At 47.1% G+C, this 16,962-nt stretch overlaps 2 protein-coding genes across 2 annotated transcripts; both read right to left on the reverse strand.

Moving 5' to 3' along the window:
• Window positions 1-258: 258 nt before the first annotated feature.
• LOC136001310 (pancreatic alpha-amylase-like) lies at window positions 259-4,812 on the reverse strand. Its single transcript, XM_065655455.1, has 10 exons — window positions 4,618-4,812; window positions 4,208-4,354; window positions 3,801-3,998; window positions 2,873-3,103; window positions 1,824-1,957; window positions 1,613-1,735; window positions 1,391-1,490; window positions 1,058-1,179; window positions 823-948; window positions 259-517 (listed from the first exon to the last, which is right to left on the reverse strand). The coding sequence occupies exons 1-10, from the start codon at window positions 4,783-4,785 to the stop codon at window positions 328-330; spliced, it is 1,539 nt and encodes a 512-aa protein (XP_065511527.1). The 5' UTR covers window positions 4,786-4,812; the 3' UTR covers window positions 259-327.
• Window positions 4,813-9,652: 4,840 nt separating this feature from the next.
• Window positions 9,653-14,207, reverse strand: LOC136001312 (pancreatic alpha-amylase-like). The gene is made up of 10 exons (XM_065655458.1): window positions 14,013-14,207; window positions 13,603-13,749; window positions 13,196-13,393; window positions 12,268-12,498; window positions 11,219-11,352; window positions 11,008-11,130; window positions 10,785-10,884; window positions 10,452-10,573; window positions 10,217-10,342; window positions 9,653-9,911 (listed from the first exon to the last, which is right to left on the reverse strand). The coding sequence occupies exons 1-10, from the start codon at window positions 14,178-14,180 to the stop codon at window positions 9,722-9,724; spliced, it is 1,539 nt and encodes a 512-aa protein (XP_065511530.1). The 5' UTR covers window positions 14,181-14,207; the 3' UTR covers window positions 9,653-9,721.
• Window positions 14,208-16,962: the final 2,755 nt, after the last annotated feature.

Consider the following 16,962-nt stretch of genomic DNA (forward strand, 5'->3'; position numbering starts at 1 on the left):
AGGTGCGTGTGTATGTATCAGCCTTGGAAATACTGCATTTTCGCTCACCCAGGTGTCGGTTTGGGGTTTTCATTTGTTTTATTTTCTAACACCTTTCTGTGATCCGGCAAACACATTGCTGCGTTGCCTCAAAACCCACCACTGCATTGCCTTATGATGTAATAAAATTACAGTCCAATTCTTGAGGGGAAAAAGCATTACTCTTCAATTTGATCACCATTTATTATTCAGTAGATACTGAGAATCACTCGTGCTCGAATACCAGGGAATCACACACGGGGGAAACAGAAATGCACAGACCAAACGGAGAAGGACGTTTCTCCTGAGTTATAACTTGGCACCAACGTGAATTGCAACGAATGGATCTTCGGCACTGTTGCTAATCTGGAAATTAGCCATTCCATCATCAGAAACGTACACCTGTGTTCCAGTACAACTGTTGCCCTCTTTGTCTCCAGAAATAACATCACAGTAGGTACCAGCAGGCAGGCCAGTTTGCAGATTGGTGTTCAGATTCCTATGCAAAAGTAAGGGAACGCTATTTATCTGTTGGTTTCAAACCAGAGATTTCAGATTTTTAGACCCGATGCTACTCCCTTACTTTGAAGGGCAATGTAAAGTGTGAGCTCGCAGACCCTATCCCAGCTTTGCTCCTTACGCTTCCATTTTGGCTCTGAAGACCTGACATGCACCTGCATGACTCTCCCTCAGGCTCTAGTGATCGCGCTCATCAGGAGCAGAGGACATTCCCCTGCCCATCAGTATGGCTAGTGAGGAACGCTATGCTTCTCTCTGGGGACACTGTCTTTCCCTCTGACTTACCAGTCATCATTGTTGAAAACTATGAAGCCTTTACTACCACGGCCAAACGCTACTTGATTGCTGTCGTTGTCCCACCAGTTGGAGAAAGGCTCACCGTCCACCACGTTACGGAAGATAACCATGTTCCTGAAAATGCAAGGAACGCCTGTCACTGTGGCCGCAAGAGCTCTAAAGCCACCAGCAACACCAAGCAAAAGCAACAGCCTTTATTTCTTTTTCCTCCACCGTCTCCTACCTTATTTGACGCCAGCGGTGTTCGCAAACCCAGTCGTTGCCACAGGTAGTGTCTGCATTGATCGTAACAGGCTTTGTGGATCCATCTGAGTAGCTTGGGGGTCCAATCCAGTCATTGACGTCCTGTGATCGAAAAGAGAAGTTTAAAACTTCTTCCTAAAAATACAGAGAGCCTGTCTCTAGAGAAAAGCTAGATGGAGCAACAAATTTCCACCTGCTAGATCCAACGTGGGGCAGAGAAATCGCTTAACAAATTTGAATGCACTGGACAGCTTCCCTGGCACTGTTCTGATCCTTATTCACCACAAATGTATCTTCGACATCACAAGCTTACCTGTCCATTTTCAAAATATCTTGACCAGCGATAACTTGACATCACACGTGTGAACCCATACGGATGAGCAAGCATGAAACCAACTGCCATTTTATAAAGCCTGTTCTTACACAATGAAAAAAAAAAAAAAGTCATGAGGTGTGGAAGGAGAAACCGCGCCAGAGAACAGATAGTCAAACAAGCAAAAGGAAGAAGCATCACCCAGACAAGAGCAAGCCTTACCTGGCATCCCAGAAGGTTAGAATGGAAGCTCCGCCGGCACCGTGCCCACGCTGGTTGTCGTGATTATCCACAAAGACCAGGGCTCTGTCAGAAGGCACAAAGCCCCAGCCTTCTCCCCAGTTCCTAGCCAAAAACACAAGGACTTGAAGCTACCCTGTCAACTGGAGCACACAGCATATTCCCAAAAAAGTCACGGGATGTTCATCCTTACTTTAAGTAGGCCATCTTTTCTCCGTCCCACTTGCGGATCACTGTCCCCAGTTTTGCACCGTATTTGAATTCTGTCACTCGGCCGTTTCCAAAGTACTCACTGCCTTTGATCGGCTCTCCGCCCAAGTCAATTACCTGGTACAGGAAAGAGAAACTGTGCATCTCTTCCCATCTCACAGAGACAAAACATGCAGCCTACAGTCCTCAACGTTAGCTCTTGCTTTACACTGAGAGACAACACATTAAAGGACGTTAATTTCTGCTGTGTACATCGAGGCAGAATCATAGAATGTCCTGAGTTGGAAGGGACCCACAAGCATCATCGAGTCCAACTCCTGTCCGTGCATATAACAACCCCACAGTTCACACCAAGTATCTGAGGGCATTGTCCAGTCTCTTCTTGAACACTGTCAGGATTGGGGCCGTGACACCTCCCTGGGGAGCCTGCTCCAGTGCTCCAGCATCCTCTGGGGGAAGAACCTTTTCCCAGTGTCCAACCTAAACCTCCCCTGGGACATCTTCCTGCCATTCCCTTGGGTTCTGTCACGAATCACTAAACAGAAGAGTTTAGCGCCTACTCTTCATCCTCCACTTGTGAGGAAGCTGCCGACTGCGATGAGGTCCCTCCTTAGTCTCTTCTTCTCTGGGCTGAACAAACCAAGCGACTTTAGCCCCTTCTCGTATGGCTTCCTCTCCAAACCTTTCACCAACTTCGTAGCCCTCTGCTCGACACCCTCTAGTAGCTTATTATCTTTTTTATACTGTGGCGCCCAGGGCTGCACACAGCACTCCAGGTGAGATAAGTCGATACGATACGTGATGGACACAGGTAAAAACAAGACTGAGGAAAGAAAAAGTAAAGCTGAATGACAATATGTTGTGGAGGCATTTTTAAAAAGCAAACTACTTGTGTCTGCAATGCTGCTCCAAGGAAATGGCTACCTCTTTCTGGGATAACGTTGGATGAAGATGTATCACCGCCATTCCTCTGCAGGAGGACGGTAAAACAGGTACCAAAGACAGAGATAAAGGAAAAATCATGGAGATTACCTCCTGGTAAATGAAAGGTCTCGTTCCTTCAGAAAACCATCTTGTATTTAGATTGTTCAGCTTGTCCAGAAATGCTTTGATGTCCCCGGGCCACATATGCTTGGCAGCATCAATTCGGAAGCCTGCTACGCCAATATCGATGAGATGGTTCAGGTAGTCAGCAATTGTTGAGCGCACGTAGTCCTTCTCCAGGGCCAGATCAAGAAGGCCAGACAAGCGACAGTCCCGGACCTAGGCAATGGGGAAGAAAACAAAACAAAACAAACAAAGAGTTTTGAGGTGCCTCTCCCTCAGCTTGCAAAACTTTTCAGTGACTTGTTTTGAGCCGTAAAATCAATTCTGCGTGGATATCTAATGGGCACAGAAGAGGATTATGCCAAGGTCTGCACCAAGACACAGGTATATCTACTAGGCAGCTCCATACGTAAGTTAGGACAGTTGGTGAAGGATAGCAGCTCCTTGTGCAGATGTCATCAGAACCGAAGATGAGAAACAGCATGGGGTATCATTGCAAAGTGGCCAAAGGAAGAACACTAACCTCGAGAAAGAACTGCCACACATTCCATTGACAAAAAAGAGTCAGTCGCTCTACTAGGCTACTGCCTTGCACTGCTCCCAATGTTCCAACGGGACCCTTGTCAAGATCAGCTGAATATACAAGCTACAAGAAAGAGCTCACCGGCTGCACTGAGTACACCGGGCTCAGTTCAGGAGCAAACTCCTGCACATGCCCACGTGAAACATGAAGGGAGGGTTCTTGATTTCTTAGCACCACGGGTACCTTTTCTGTACCTACAGTCTCTACTTCATTCAGTTGTCAGGTTACTAAGTACAGGTTCTGTGAGAAACTACTAACAGCTTAAAAGAAAAAAAAAAGAAAGAAAAAAGAAAAGAAAAAAAAAGGCAAACTTTTGCCAGAGAAACCTACCTGATATATATCACCGTAATTCTGAATTTCTCCATTTCCAGTGTAACATTTGCCATCATTGAAATCCCAGCCAGAGTATGGCACAGCTGGAAAATCTTCGTTCCCAGCATCAAAATAGCTCCCACAGGTGGCATGGGTGCCCGAGCCACCCGCAGCCCCACACATGTGGTTCACAACAGCATCCGCATAAATACGAACCTGGAAAAGCAATAAGTGCATTTCAGTATGTCTTGTCAGGATGGCAAACTGAGAGCCAGAGTTTTACCACATCCCTTTCCATTCGACCCCTTTTCCCCCTTACTTTGCTCGCAGTTTATGCCTCCTTTGAGGACAGCAGCAGTAACTTGCCTTCCTCCGCTGGAACAGCACTTCTTGCTGTCTCGGGTGCCAGATTTCAAGGCACTTACCCCAACGTTGTTGCATCTGGTCACCATGTCCCTGAATTCGTCTTCGTTTCCTGATCGGGTGCAGAGCTTGTAGCTGATGGGCTGGTACCTTTCCCACCAGGGTCTGTAAGGGTTAGTAACGACGATATTTTCATTGGGAGGAGAAATCTGCAGACAAAATGATGTACTTGGATCAGAAATCAACTGGTTTTATTTCAACATTTTAAGGGCCAAATCTGCTAGATACACAATATCTATCTTTCATTGGCCCTGCAGGGTCTAGGGTTGCGTCTGCCAGCAGCCACTACTTCCATCCCACACTTTCCAGCAGCAAAGTTACTTGCAGCTGGCTGTCTCCGAATCAGGCATTTTGATTTATTAGTTGAATGCTACAATGCCACTTTTCTGCCTGCTTACAGGAAACAACTTACCTGAACTCCTCCAAATCCATGAGGAGCTAAATAGCGTTCACACTCAAGAGCAATATCGGCCCAGCGCCATTCAAAGAGATGTACGATAGATGTCGTCCCAGCCTGAATGTTGGGGTTGTACTGACCCCAACACACTCCCACAGCTGCAAGCAGGAGAAGGACTTGCATCGTGCCTTCAGTATAAGGCTGTGGTCTCTCCACTGCCAATTTATACTCCTGCAGGACGACAAAGTTCCCATTGCAGCCGTCAAAATTCACACAGATCAACACTATCAGTTCTGATATGGCTAGCTAGCTCACGATCATTCTTCTGTTTCTTTTTTTACTGGATTGCCCAACAGCTGAAGATAAAATACCTTTTCACAACGATAATAACTTAGCACAAACCAAGCCGTCTGTGAGCAGGGCACCCAAACTCAGAATTGTACTCTTTCCAACCACATAAGCAAAGATACTTCATCAAAACTATCCCAAAACGTAACACGCAGACCCTCAAAGGGTCCTCTGGAAAGTGAAAGGACGGTGATGAAGAGACAACGGGACATCTAACTGCTCTAGGAGAATGAGGGTGTGTGCCAGCATTCAGAGGCATCAAGCTCTCAGGATTAGTCTCAGCTCAGTCCACGGTACCTGGTCAGCCACCCTCAGGCAACGACAGATGTATCACACAACACCTCCTGGGTCTTCACCAGGCAAATCACATTGGTAACCAGAAACTGACCCCTTGTCGTGCCTGCAGTTCTCCTAGCGTCATTGTCCGGTCCCTGCTTGGAGCTGCTATCAGTTTTCTTCACATGGTCGTGTAGAGCAACTGTGGCACTGCCTGATCGAAAGTGATCAGAGCTGCGTGTGTTTGCCTCTCCAACAGGGACTCTGCGTCAGGTTTCATCTCACCTTAGATGACCAATAATTCATCTGCGTCAAGGAAGGAAACCCAAAATCAGAGGTAAAGTGACACCGCAGATGAGGTTTAGCTGCCTGACATAAAAGCAAGTTTGAAGGCCAGAGCTGTTGCCCAAGTCCCTTTTGGCTTTTCCTACAATCTCCTCCTTCACAAAAAAAAAAACTTCTGACTTTGGCTTCTGACATAACATCATGTCTTCATTTGGAACTGACTCACAGGATCAAGGTCTCGGGAACAACATTCCACGAATAAGCTTGAGTCCCACCAATCATAAAAGAACGCTCCGAGAGAACACAAAGGCCAGGAAACCCCTGACATTTGATGAATACCTGTGAGAAAAACAAAAAAGTCCACAAAATGGCACATCCACTCCAAGAGAAAAGAAACCTCAGTTCACTTTGTACCTGAACTGCCTCTAGGATGATCTCTCTGAAACTAGTCAGGCCACCGATTATGTCACACGCATCCTTCTCTTGCCCAGAATTTCTCTTCAAGGACAAAACGCAGAAACAGGTCCCGTTTGCCCACCTGTTCTTCTTCATATCACACACCTTATCCACGTCTCTTTTTCCACTACAACAATGAAATAGTAAATTACGGCAAATGACCTTGCCTGCTCGCCAACGGCAAGGAACCAGTGAGTTCACTGCACCCTGTGACTAGCAACTCAGCGAGAACGGGCTGCTCCGTTCCTCTAGCATCACCGAGAGCCACCAAACATGCCTGAGGCCAACCACCCTCTCCGTTCCCCGTGGGGTTCCACTGATGTGATGACACGTCACTGCATAACACTCAGTTTCACTGACACGTGCTTTCCACTGAAATACCCTGCTATCAGCCAAGGAGAGTAAGCACCCATCCTTGGTAGCCCAATGCCCATCCTCGATGGCCAACCCACTGGCAAGCAGACTGGGAGCCTTCACATGACAAGCTATTCAGCAGCTCAAGCTGAAGAGGCTGCAGTATTTTAGCATGCTGAGGAAACACAGGAGGGCGGGACAGAAGGTGGTCGTGCAGCACTGGTGATTTATGAGCCTCTCTGAAGTAAGACCCCAAGCGGAAAGTCTTCAATGTACAGTTTCTGACATGGCATCTCTTTTGGTATGCTAAAAAAGTCAGGTGCCTAACAAATTGCCTCTGATTTTCAGGGGAGTTCTAGGGAGTTCTAGAAGCTTTGGGCAGACGAGACGTTGGGAGGGGTTTGGCTTTGTTTTGAAATCCCATGTTTCACGTCATTTCATCCCCCACTATCCTTGGACACCTGGTTGTGAAGCACTGGAGGATGTGGCTTCTAGCCATGGAAACAAGACCCTTTTGTTTGCAACCTTTTACACTGCAAACCGAAAAAAGTAGGCCCGCCCCTACGCTTCCCTATGCGGTCATAGCACAGCTCTGTCAATCAAAGACACAACCGACACCGTGCTGCAAAGGCAGCGTTTTCCTAATACACTGGCACGGCATCAATGCGTACACAAGACCTACCCGCACGTGGCCAACACACCCCTCCAAAAGAAGGCTCAGAGGAGACAGGCAAGAGTGACTGGCCTTTGCGGCTCAGGGCATAATGCAGGCTGTGACTGTCCACAGGTGTTGCAAGGAATGCTGATTCTATTTCATCAAAAAGGAGAGCTGGAGGGCAGCCTTTTAGATAAGCAGCTGTGGCAGCCGAGTGCATCAGCTGGTCCTGTAACTGTTTGTCCCTGAGGTCATTCAAAGAGTGTGAATGGCCCCTGGTTTGCCCAGACCAGCACAGGGAGGAGCAGAGATGTGGCTCATCACAATGCAGAGTATAAAAACTAAACAGGAAACTAAAGATTTTCGAAGACAGCAATGGGCTCCTTTCCAGTGAATGGGGACGCCCAGCACCCTGATGGTGAATTTGACTTATGTTTGTGTTGCGATTTCAGTACATTTTGTATCACTCTGCTAATTTTCAAAAAGAAAGTAGCATCAATTATCTTCAAGTAAGTAAATTTGATTTTAAACATTACACCCTCAACATGTGGAATGCCCAAAAGAAGCTGCTCAGAGAGTAGTGGATTCTGACAGTCAAAGCGATCTCAATGCAATTCTCCATCTCGCTGCTATTTAGCTTGACCAAATGAATAACCACTATTGTTGTGCTCTGTCATAACCATGGCTTGAATGGCACGAAAGGGCGGTTAAGTGTGCCTGTGTATTAAACACAGCATTCACCCATTCCCAGACAGGTTATTAAAAACAACATCAAAGACCAAGGAAGATGACAGTCTTAAAGATGCTCACTTAGAAATACGAGACTTGAATTACCATCTTTAAAACAAATAACATGTCTACACTTATTGCTGCTCACCAGACAGTTGAGTATCACAACGTGCTGCAAAGTTGAGATTGTTCTCTTCTTGGGGAAGAAACAGTTCTCAAATTTCAGGGGTATTTGCCACATCAAGTCCACTACAAATCCCAGGAAGGATGACAAACAGAGGTTTCAGAGAAGCAGAGAAAGAGCCATCTCAAGAAAAGATTAAGCTGTCATAGCCATAGGACCTAAATTGCCATGCCGGTTTCCACTGCAGAGGTATATTCATTACCTGAATTGTAAATGTTCATACTGCCACTGTCACGCACTACATGAGATGTCATGCTTTAAAGCAGCTTTCCTGAAAATTGACGTGAGGGCTGTTCCAGCACAACACGGATGTGAATCCATTCCTTTGTCATCCCAGTTTGCACAAACAGGTGGAGCCAGTCTGAGCCAATATCCACCCCAACACCTGTGCACACTCTCTCCCACCACAGAACGGAAACAGCCCTTAGAAGTACACCTTGACCTCAAAAATAATAAATCCAGGTGTACCTCTCCCATTTGCCCCGCCGGACTGCGTCACAACAAGTACTTCTGGCTGAGCAGATATTCTCATTTAAAGCAAGGGCTGCACTCTGATGTTACTTTGGCATTTGCTCACAACTGACGAGAAAACCGGGAAAGCCGCCATGTCTGTGCTCCATCTGCATAATTCTCTGAGATATTAAAGAATACGTGAGCCTAACACACCAAGGAGACAAGAATATGCTGTGCTTCAGCCACTGTCACGACGTTTAAGCGATGTACGGATATACAGCTGGCTTCTCAGACACCTTTCCAACAGCCACAGTCAACATTCGTTTGCACAGGCCACTGGGGTTAACAGTAGAGATCTGTGGGTTTGATTTGTACAGTGTGCTGGTTTGGGCTGGGATAGAGTGACCTTTCTTCACAGTAGCTGGTACGGGGCTGTGTTTTGGATGTATGCTGGAAAAAGTGTTGATAACACAGGGGTGTTTCCGTTACCGCTGAGCGGTGCTCACACAGAGCCCAGGCCTTTTCTGCTCCTCATACTGCCCCAGCAGCGAGCAGGCTGGGGGTGCACAAGCAGCTGGGAGGGGGCACAGCTGGGACGGCCGGCACCAACTGACCAAAGGGATGGTCCCCGCTGCTCGGGGACTGGCTGGGCATCAGTCGGTTGCTTGTGAGCAGTTGTTGTCATTTGCATCACTTGTCTTTCTTGTGTTCTATCTATCTCCTTTGTTTTCCTTGTCATTACAATTTAGCAGTAGTAGTAGCACTAGTACTACTAGTACTCTATTTTCTTTCAATTATTAAACTGTTCTTATCTGTGTGGTGCTTAGCTGACAGCTGGGGTTAAACCACAACATACCGGCACAAAGTGACTGTGAACCCAGCGACACGCTGGCTTGACTGTTGTCATGGGCTGCAATAACTGATGGGCACGGCCCAGCTTCCTCTGTTGACTCGCAGCTTGGGTTTGCTTTGTCACAAGGAACGGGTAAACCCTCTGCATGCGTAGGTGCCGCTCGTAGGTGACTGCCCACAAAGCGACTGCTCTTGGATACAGATGCGTGTGTATGTATCAGCCTTGGAAATACTGCATTTTCGCTCACCCAGGTGTCGGTTTGGGGTTTTCATTTGTTTTATTTTCTAACACCTTTCTGTGATCCGGCAAACACATTGCTGCGTTGCCTCAAAACCCACCACTGCATTGCCTTATGATGTAATAAAATTACAGTCCAATTCTTGAGGGGAAAAAGCATTACTCTTCAATTTGATCACCATTTATTATTCAGTAGATACTGAGAATCACTCGTGCTCGAATACCAGGGAATCACACACGGGGGAAACAGAAATGCACAGACCAAACGGAGAAGGACGTTTCTCCTGAGTTATAACTTGGCACCAACGTGAATTGCAACGAATGGATCTTCGGCACTGTTGCTAATCTGGAAATTAGCCATTCCATCATCAGAAACGTACACCTGTGTTCCAGTACAACTGTTGCCCTCTTTGTCTCCAGAAATAACATCACAGTAGGTACCAGCAGGCAGGCCGGTTTGCAGATTGGTGTTCAGATTCCTATGCAAAAGTAAGGGAACGCTATTTATCCGTTGGTTTCAAACCAGAGATTTCAGATTTTTAGACCCGATGCTACTCCCTTACTTTGAAGGGCAATGTAAAGTGTGAGCTCGCAGACCCTATCCCAGCTTTGCTCCTTACGCTTCCATTTTGGCTCTGAAGACCTGACATGCACCTGCATGACTCTCCCTCAGGCTCTAGTGATCGCGCTCATCAGGAGCAGAGGACATTCCCCTGCCCATCAGTATGGCTAGTGAGGAACGCTATGCTTCTCTCTGGGGACACTGTCTTTCCCTCTGACTTACCAGTCATCATTGTTGAAAACTATGAAGCCTTTACTACCACGGCCAAACGCTACTTGATTGCTGTCGTTGTCCCACCAGTTGGAGAAAGGCTCACCGTCCACCACGTTACGGAAGATAACCATGTTCCTGAAAATGCAAGGAACGCCTGTCACTGTGGCCGCAAGAGCTCTAAAGCCACCAGCAACACCAAGCAAAAGCAACTGCCTTTATTTCTTTTTCCTCCACCGTCTCCTACCTTATTTGACGCCAGCGGTGTTCGCAAACCCAGTCGTTGCCACAGGTAGTGTCTGCATTGATCGTAACAGGCTTTGTGGATCCATCTGAGTAGCTTGGGGGTCCAATCCAGTCATTGACGTCCTGTGATCGAAAAGAGAAGTTTAAAACTTCTTCCTAAAAATACAGAGAGCCTGTCTCTAGAGAAAAGCTAGATGGAGCAACAAATTTCCACCTGCTAGATCCAACGTGGGGCAGAGAAATCGCTTAACAAATTTGAATGCACTGGACAGCTTCCCTGGCACTGTTCTGATCCTTATTCACCACAAATGTATCTTCGACATCACAAGCTTACCTGTCCATTTTCAAAATATCTTGACCAGCGATAACTTGACATCACACGTGTGAACCCATACGGATGAGCAAGCATGAAACCAACTGCCATTTTATAAAGCCTGTTCTTACACAATGAAAAAAAAAAAAAAAGTCATGAGGTGTGGAAGGAGAAACCGCGCCAGAGAACAGATAGTCAAACAAGCAAAAGGAAGAAGCATCACCCAGACAAGAGCAAGCCTTACCTGGCATCCCAGAAGGTTAGAATGGAAGCTCCGCCGGCACCGTGCCCACGCTGGTTGTCGTGATTATCCACAAAGACCAGGGCTCTGTCAGAAGGCACAAAGCCCCAGCCTTCTCCCCAGTTCCTAGCCAAAAACACAAGGACTTGAAGCTACCCTGTCAACTGGAGCACCCAGCATATTCCCAAAAAAGTCACGGGATGTTCATCCTTACTTTAAGTAGGCCATCTTTTCTCCGTCCCACTTGCGGATCACTGTCCCCAGTTTTGCACCGTATTTGAATTCTGTCACTCGGCCGTTTCCAAAGTACTCACTGCCTTCGATCGGCTCTCCACCCAAGTCAATTACCTGGTACAGGAAAGAGAAACTGTGCATCTCTTCCCATCTCACAGAGACAAAACATGCAGCCTACAGTCCTCAACGTTAGCTCTTGCTTTACACTGAGACACAACACATTAAAGGACGTTAATTTCTGCCGTGTACATCGAGGCAGAATCATAGAATGTCCTGAGTTGGAAGGGACCCACAAGCATCATCGAGTCCAACTCCTGTCCGTGCATATAACAACCCCACAGTTCACACCAAGTATCTGAGGGCATTGTCCAGTCTCTTCTTGAACACTGTCAGGATTGGGGCCGTGACACCTCCCTGGGGAGCCTGCTCCAGTGCTCCAGCACCCTCTGGGGGAAGAACCTTTTCCCAGTGTCCAACCTAAACCTCCCCTGGGACATCTTCCTGCCATTCCCTTGGGTTCTGTCACGAATCACTAAACAGAAGAGTTTAGCGCCTACTCTTCATCCTCCACTTGTGAGGAAGCTGCCGACTGCGATGAGGTCCCTCCTTAGTCTCTTCTTCTCTGGGCTGAACAAACCAAGCGACTTTAGCCCCTTCTCGTATGGCTTCCTCTCCAAACCTTTCACCAACTTCGTAGCCCTCTGCTCGACACCCTCTAGTAGCTTATTATCTTTTTTATACTGTGGCGCCCAGAGCTGCACACAGCACTCCAGGTGAGATAAGTCGATACGATACGTGATGGACACAGGTAAAAACAAGACTGAGGAAAGAAAAAGTAAAGCTGAATGACAATATGTTGTGGAGGCATTTTTAAAAAGCAAACTACTTGTGTCTGCAATGCTGCTCCAAGGAAATGGCTACCTCTTTCTGGGATAACGTTGGATGAAGATGTATCACCGCCATTCCTCTGCAGGAGGACGGTAAAACAGGTACCAAAGACAGAGATAAAGGAAAAATCATGGAGATTACCTCCTGGTAAATGAAAGGTCTCGTTCCTTCAGAAAACCATCTTGTATTTAGATTGTTCAGCTTGTCCAGAAATGCTTTGATGTCCCCGGGCCACATATGCTTGGCAGCATCAATTCGGAAGCCTGCTACGCCAATATCGATGAGATGGTTCAGGTAGTCAGCAATTGTTGAGCGCACGTAGTCCTTCTCCAGGGCCAGATCAAGAAGGCCAGACAAGCGACAGTCCCGGACCTAGGCAATGGGGAAGAAAACAAAACAAAACAAACAAAGAGTTTTGAGGTGCCTCTCTCTCAGCTTGCAAAACTTTTCAGTGACTTGTTTTGAGCCGTAAAATCAATTCTGCGTGGATATCTAATGGGCATAGAAGAGGATTATGCCAAGGTCTGCACCAAGACACAGGTATATCTACTAGGCAGCTCCATACGTAAGTTAGGACAGTTGGTGAAGGATAGCAGCTCCTTGTGCAGATGTCATCAGAACCGAAGATGAGAAACAGCATGGGGTATCATTGCAAAGTGGCCAAAGGAAGAACACTAACCTCGAGAAAGAACTGCCACACATTCCATTGACAAAAAAGAGTCAGTCGCTCTACTAGGCTACTGCCTTGCACTGCTCCCAATGTTCCAACGGGACCCTTGTCAAGATCAGCTGAATATACAAGCTACAAGAAAGAGCTCACCGGCTGCACTGAGTACACCGGGCTCAGTTCAGGAGCAAACTCCTGCACATGCCCACGTGAAACATGAAGGGAGGGTTCTTGATTTCTTAGCACCACGGGTACCTTTTCTGTACCTACAGTCTCTACTTCATTCAGTTGTCAGGTTACTAAGTACAGGTTCTGTGAGAAACTACTAACAGCTTAAAAGAAAAAAAAAGAAAGAAAAAAAGAAAAGAAAAAAAAAGGCAAACTTTTGCCAGAGAAACCTACCTGATATATATCACCGTAATTCTGAATTTCTCCATTTCCAGTGTAACATTTGCCATCATTGAAATCCCAGCCAGAGTACGGCACAGCTGGAAAATCTTCGTTCCCAGCATCAAAATAGCTCCCACAGGTGGCATGGGTGCCCGAGCCACCCGCAGCCCCACACATGTGGTTCACAACAGCATCCGCATAAATACGAACCTGGAAAAGCAATAAGTGCATTTCAGTATGTCTTGTCAGGATGGCAAACTGAGAGCCAGAGTTTTACCACATCCCTTTCCATTCGACCCCTTTTCCCCCTTACTTTGCTCGCAGTTTATGCCTCCTTTGAGGACAGCAGCAGTAACTTGCCTTCCTCCGCTGGAACAGCACTTCTTGCTGTCTCGGGTGCCAGATTTCAAGGCACTTACCCCAACGTTGTTGCATCTGGTCACCATGTCCCTGAATTCGTCTTCGTTTCCTGATCGGGTGCAGAGCTTGTAGCTGATGGGCTGGTACCTTTCCCACCAGGGTCTGTAAGGGTTAGTAACGACGATATTTTCATTGGGAGGAGAAATCTGCAGACAAAATGATGTACTTGGATCAGAAATCAACTGGTTTTATTTCAACATTTTAAGGGCCAAATCTGCCAGAGACACAATATCTATCTTTCATTGGCCCTGCAGGGTCTAGGGTTGCATCTGCCAGCAGCCACTACTTCCATCCCACACTTTCCAGCAGCAAAGTTACTTGCAGCTGGCTGTCTCCGAATCAGGCATTTTGATTTATTAGTTGAATGCTACAATGCCACTTTTCTGCCTGCTTACAGGAAACAACTTACCTGAACTCCTCCAAATCCATGAGGAGCTAAATAGCGTTCACACTCAAGAGCAATATCGGCCCAGCGCCATTCAAAGAGATGTACGATAGATGTCGTCCCAGCCTGAATGTTGGGGTTGTACTGACCCCAACACACTCCCACAGCTGCAAGCAGGAGAAGGACTTGCATCGTGCCTTCAGTATAAGGCTGTGGTCTCTCCACTGCCAATTTATACTCCTGCAGGACGACAAAGTTCCCATTGCAGCCGTCAAAATTCACACAGATCAACACTATCAGTTCTGATATGGCTAGCTAGCTCACGATCATTCTTCTGTTTCTTTTTTTACTGGATTGCCCAACAGCTGAAGATAAAATACCTTTTCACAACGATAATAACTTAGCACAAACCAAGCCGTCTGTGAGCAGGGCACCCAAACTCAGAATTGTACTCTTTCCAACCACATAAGCAAAGATACTTCATCAAAACTATCCCAAAACGTAACACGCAGACCCTCAAAGGGTCCTCTGGAAAGTGAAAGGACGGTGATGAAGAGACAACGGGACATCTAACTGCTCTAGGAGAATGAGGGTGTGTGCCAGCATTCAGAGGCATCAAGCTCTCAGGATTAGTCTCAGCTCAGTCCACGGTACCTGGTCAGCCACCCTCAGGCAACGACAGATGTATCACACAACACCTCCTGGGTCTTCACCAGGCAAATCACATTGGTAACCAGAAACTGACCCCTTGTCGTGCCTGCAGTTCTCCTAGCGTCATTGTCCGGTCCCTGCTTGGAGCTGCTATCAGTTTTCTTCACATGGTCGTGTAGAGCAACTGTGGCACTGCCTGATCGAAAGTGATCAGAGCTGCGTGTGTTTGCCTCTCCAACAGGGACTCTGCGTCAGGTTTCATCTCACCTTAGATGACCAATAATTCATCTGAGTCAAGGCAGGAAACCCAAAATCAGAGGTAAAGTGACACCGCAGATGAGGTTTAGCTGCCTGACATAAAAGCAAGTTTGAAGGCCAGAGCTGTTGCCCAAGTCCCTTTTGGCTTTTCCTACAATCTCCTCCTTCACAAAAAAAAAAACTTCTGACTTTGGCTTCTGACATAACATCATGTCTTCATTTGGAACTGACTCACAGGATCAAGGTCTCGGGAACAACATTCCACGAATAAGCTTGAGTCCCACCAATCATAAAAGAACGCTCCGAGAGAACACAAAGGCCAGGAAACCCCTGACATTTGATGAACACCTGTGAGAAAAACAAAAAAGTCCACAAAATGGCACATCCACTCCAAGAGAAAAGAAACCTCAGTTCACTTTGTACCTGAACTGCCTCTAGGATGATCTCTCTGAAACTAGTCAGGCCACCGGTTATGTCACACGCATCCTTCTCTTGCCCAGAATTTCTCTTCAAGGACAAAACGCAGAAACAGGTCCCGTTTGCCCACCTGTTCTTTTTCATATCACACACCTTATCCAAGGTCTCTTTTTCCACTACAACAATGAAATAGTAAATTACTGCAAATGACCTTGCCTGCTTGCCAACGGCAAGGAACCAGTGAGTTCACTGCACCCTGTGACTAGCAACTCAGCGAGAACGGGCCGCTCCATTCCTCTAGCATCACCGAGAGCCACCAAACATGCCTGAGGCCAACCACCCTCTCCGTTCCCCGTGGGGTTCCACTGATGCGATGACACGTCACTGCATAACACTCAGTTTCACTGACACGTGCTTTCCACTGAAATACCCTGCTATCAGCCAAGGAGAGTAAGCACCCATCCTTGGTAGCCCAATGCCCATCCTCGATGGCCAACCCACTGGCAAGCAGACTGGGAGCCCTCACATGACAAGCTATTCAGCAGCTCAAGCTGAAGAGGCTGCAGTATTTTAGCATGCTGAGGAAACACAGGAGGGCGGGACAGAAGGTGGTCGTGCAGCACTGGTGATTTATGAGCCTCTCTGAAGTAAGACCCCAAGCGGAAAGTCTTCAATGCACAGTTTCTGACATGGCATCTCTTTTGGTATGCTAAAAAAGTCAGGTGCCTAACAAATTGCCTCTGATTTTCAGGGGAGTTCTAGGGAGTTCTAGAAGCTTTGGGCAGACGAGACGTTGGGAGGGGTTTGGCTTTGTTTTGAAATCCCATGTTTCACGTCATTTCATCCCCCACTATCCTTGGACACCTGGTTGTGAAGCACTGGAGGATGTGGCTTCTAGCCATGGAAACAAGACCCTTTTGTTTGCAACCTTTTACACTGCAAACCGAAAAAAGTAGGCCCGCCCCTACGCTTCCCTATGCGGTCATAGCACAGCTCTGTCAATCAAAGACACAACCGACACCGTGCTGCAAAGGCAGCGTTTTCCTAATACACTGGCACGGCATCAATGCGTACACAAGACCTACCCGCACGTGGCCAACACACCCCTCCAAAAGAAGGCTCAGAGGAGACAGGCAAGAGTGACTGGCCTTTGCGGCTCAGGGCATAATGCAGGCTGTGACTGTCCACAGGTGTTGCAAGGAATGCTGATTCTATTTCATCAAAAAGGAGAGCTGGAGGGCAGCCTTTTAGATAAGCAGCTGTGGCAGCCGAGTGCATCAGCTGGTCCTGTAACTGTTTGTCCCTGAGGTCATTCAAAGAGTGTGAATGGCCCCTGGTTTGCCCAGACCAGCACAGGGAGGAGCAGAGATGTGGCTCATCACAATGCAGAGTATAAAAACTAAACAGGAAACTAAAGATTTTCGAAGACAGCAATGGGCTCCTTTCCAGTGAATGGGGACGCCCAGCACCCTGATGGTGAATTTGACTTATGTTTGTGTTGCGATTTCAGTACATTTTGTATCACTCTGCTAATTTTCAAAAAGAAAGTAGCATCAATTATCTTCAAGTAAGTAAATTTGATTTTAAACATTACACCCTCAACATGTGGAATGCCCAAAAGAAGCTGCTCAGAGAGTAGTGGATTCTG

Source organism: Caloenas nicobarica, chromosome Z, assembly GCF_036013445.1.
Source record: "Caloenas nicobarica isolate bCalNic1 chromosome Z, bCalNic1.hap1, whole genome shotgun sequence".
Taxonomy (NCBI): domain Eukaryota; kingdom Metazoa; phylum Chordata; class Aves; order Columbiformes; family Columbidae; genus Caloenas; species Caloenas nicobarica.

What these genes read in the sequence shown, in the direction of transcription:
- LOC136001310 (XM_065655455.1), bottom strand. Translation starts at nt 4,785, where the DNA reads ATGCAAGTCCTTCTCCTGCTTGCAGCTGTGGGAGTGTGTTGGGGTCAG. An exon ending in CTAACCTTCTGGGATGCCAG is followed by an intron (nt 1,491 to 1,612) that starts GTAAGGCTTGCT and finishes GTGTAAGAACAG; the next exon opens with GCTTTATAAAATGGCAGTTG. An exon ending in CACCGCTGGCGTCAAATAAG is followed by an intron (nt 949 to 1,057) that starts GTAGGAGACGGT and finishes TTGCATTTTCAG; the next exon opens with GAACATGGTTATCTTCCGTA.
- LOC136001312 (XM_065655458.1), bottom strand. Translation starts at nt 14,180, where the DNA reads ATGCAAGTCCTTCTCCTGCTTGCAGCTGTGGGAGTGTGTTGGGGTCAG. An exon ending in GACCTTTCATTTACCAGGAG is followed by an intron (nt 11,353 to 12,267) that starts GTAATCTCCATG and finishes TTCCTGTACCAG; the next exon opens with GTAATTGACTTGGGTGGAGA. An exon ending in GAAAAGATGGCCTACTTAAA is followed by an intron (nt 11,131 to 11,218) that starts GTAAGGATGAAC and finishes GTTTTTGGCTAG; the next exon opens with GAACTGGGGAGAAGGCTGGG.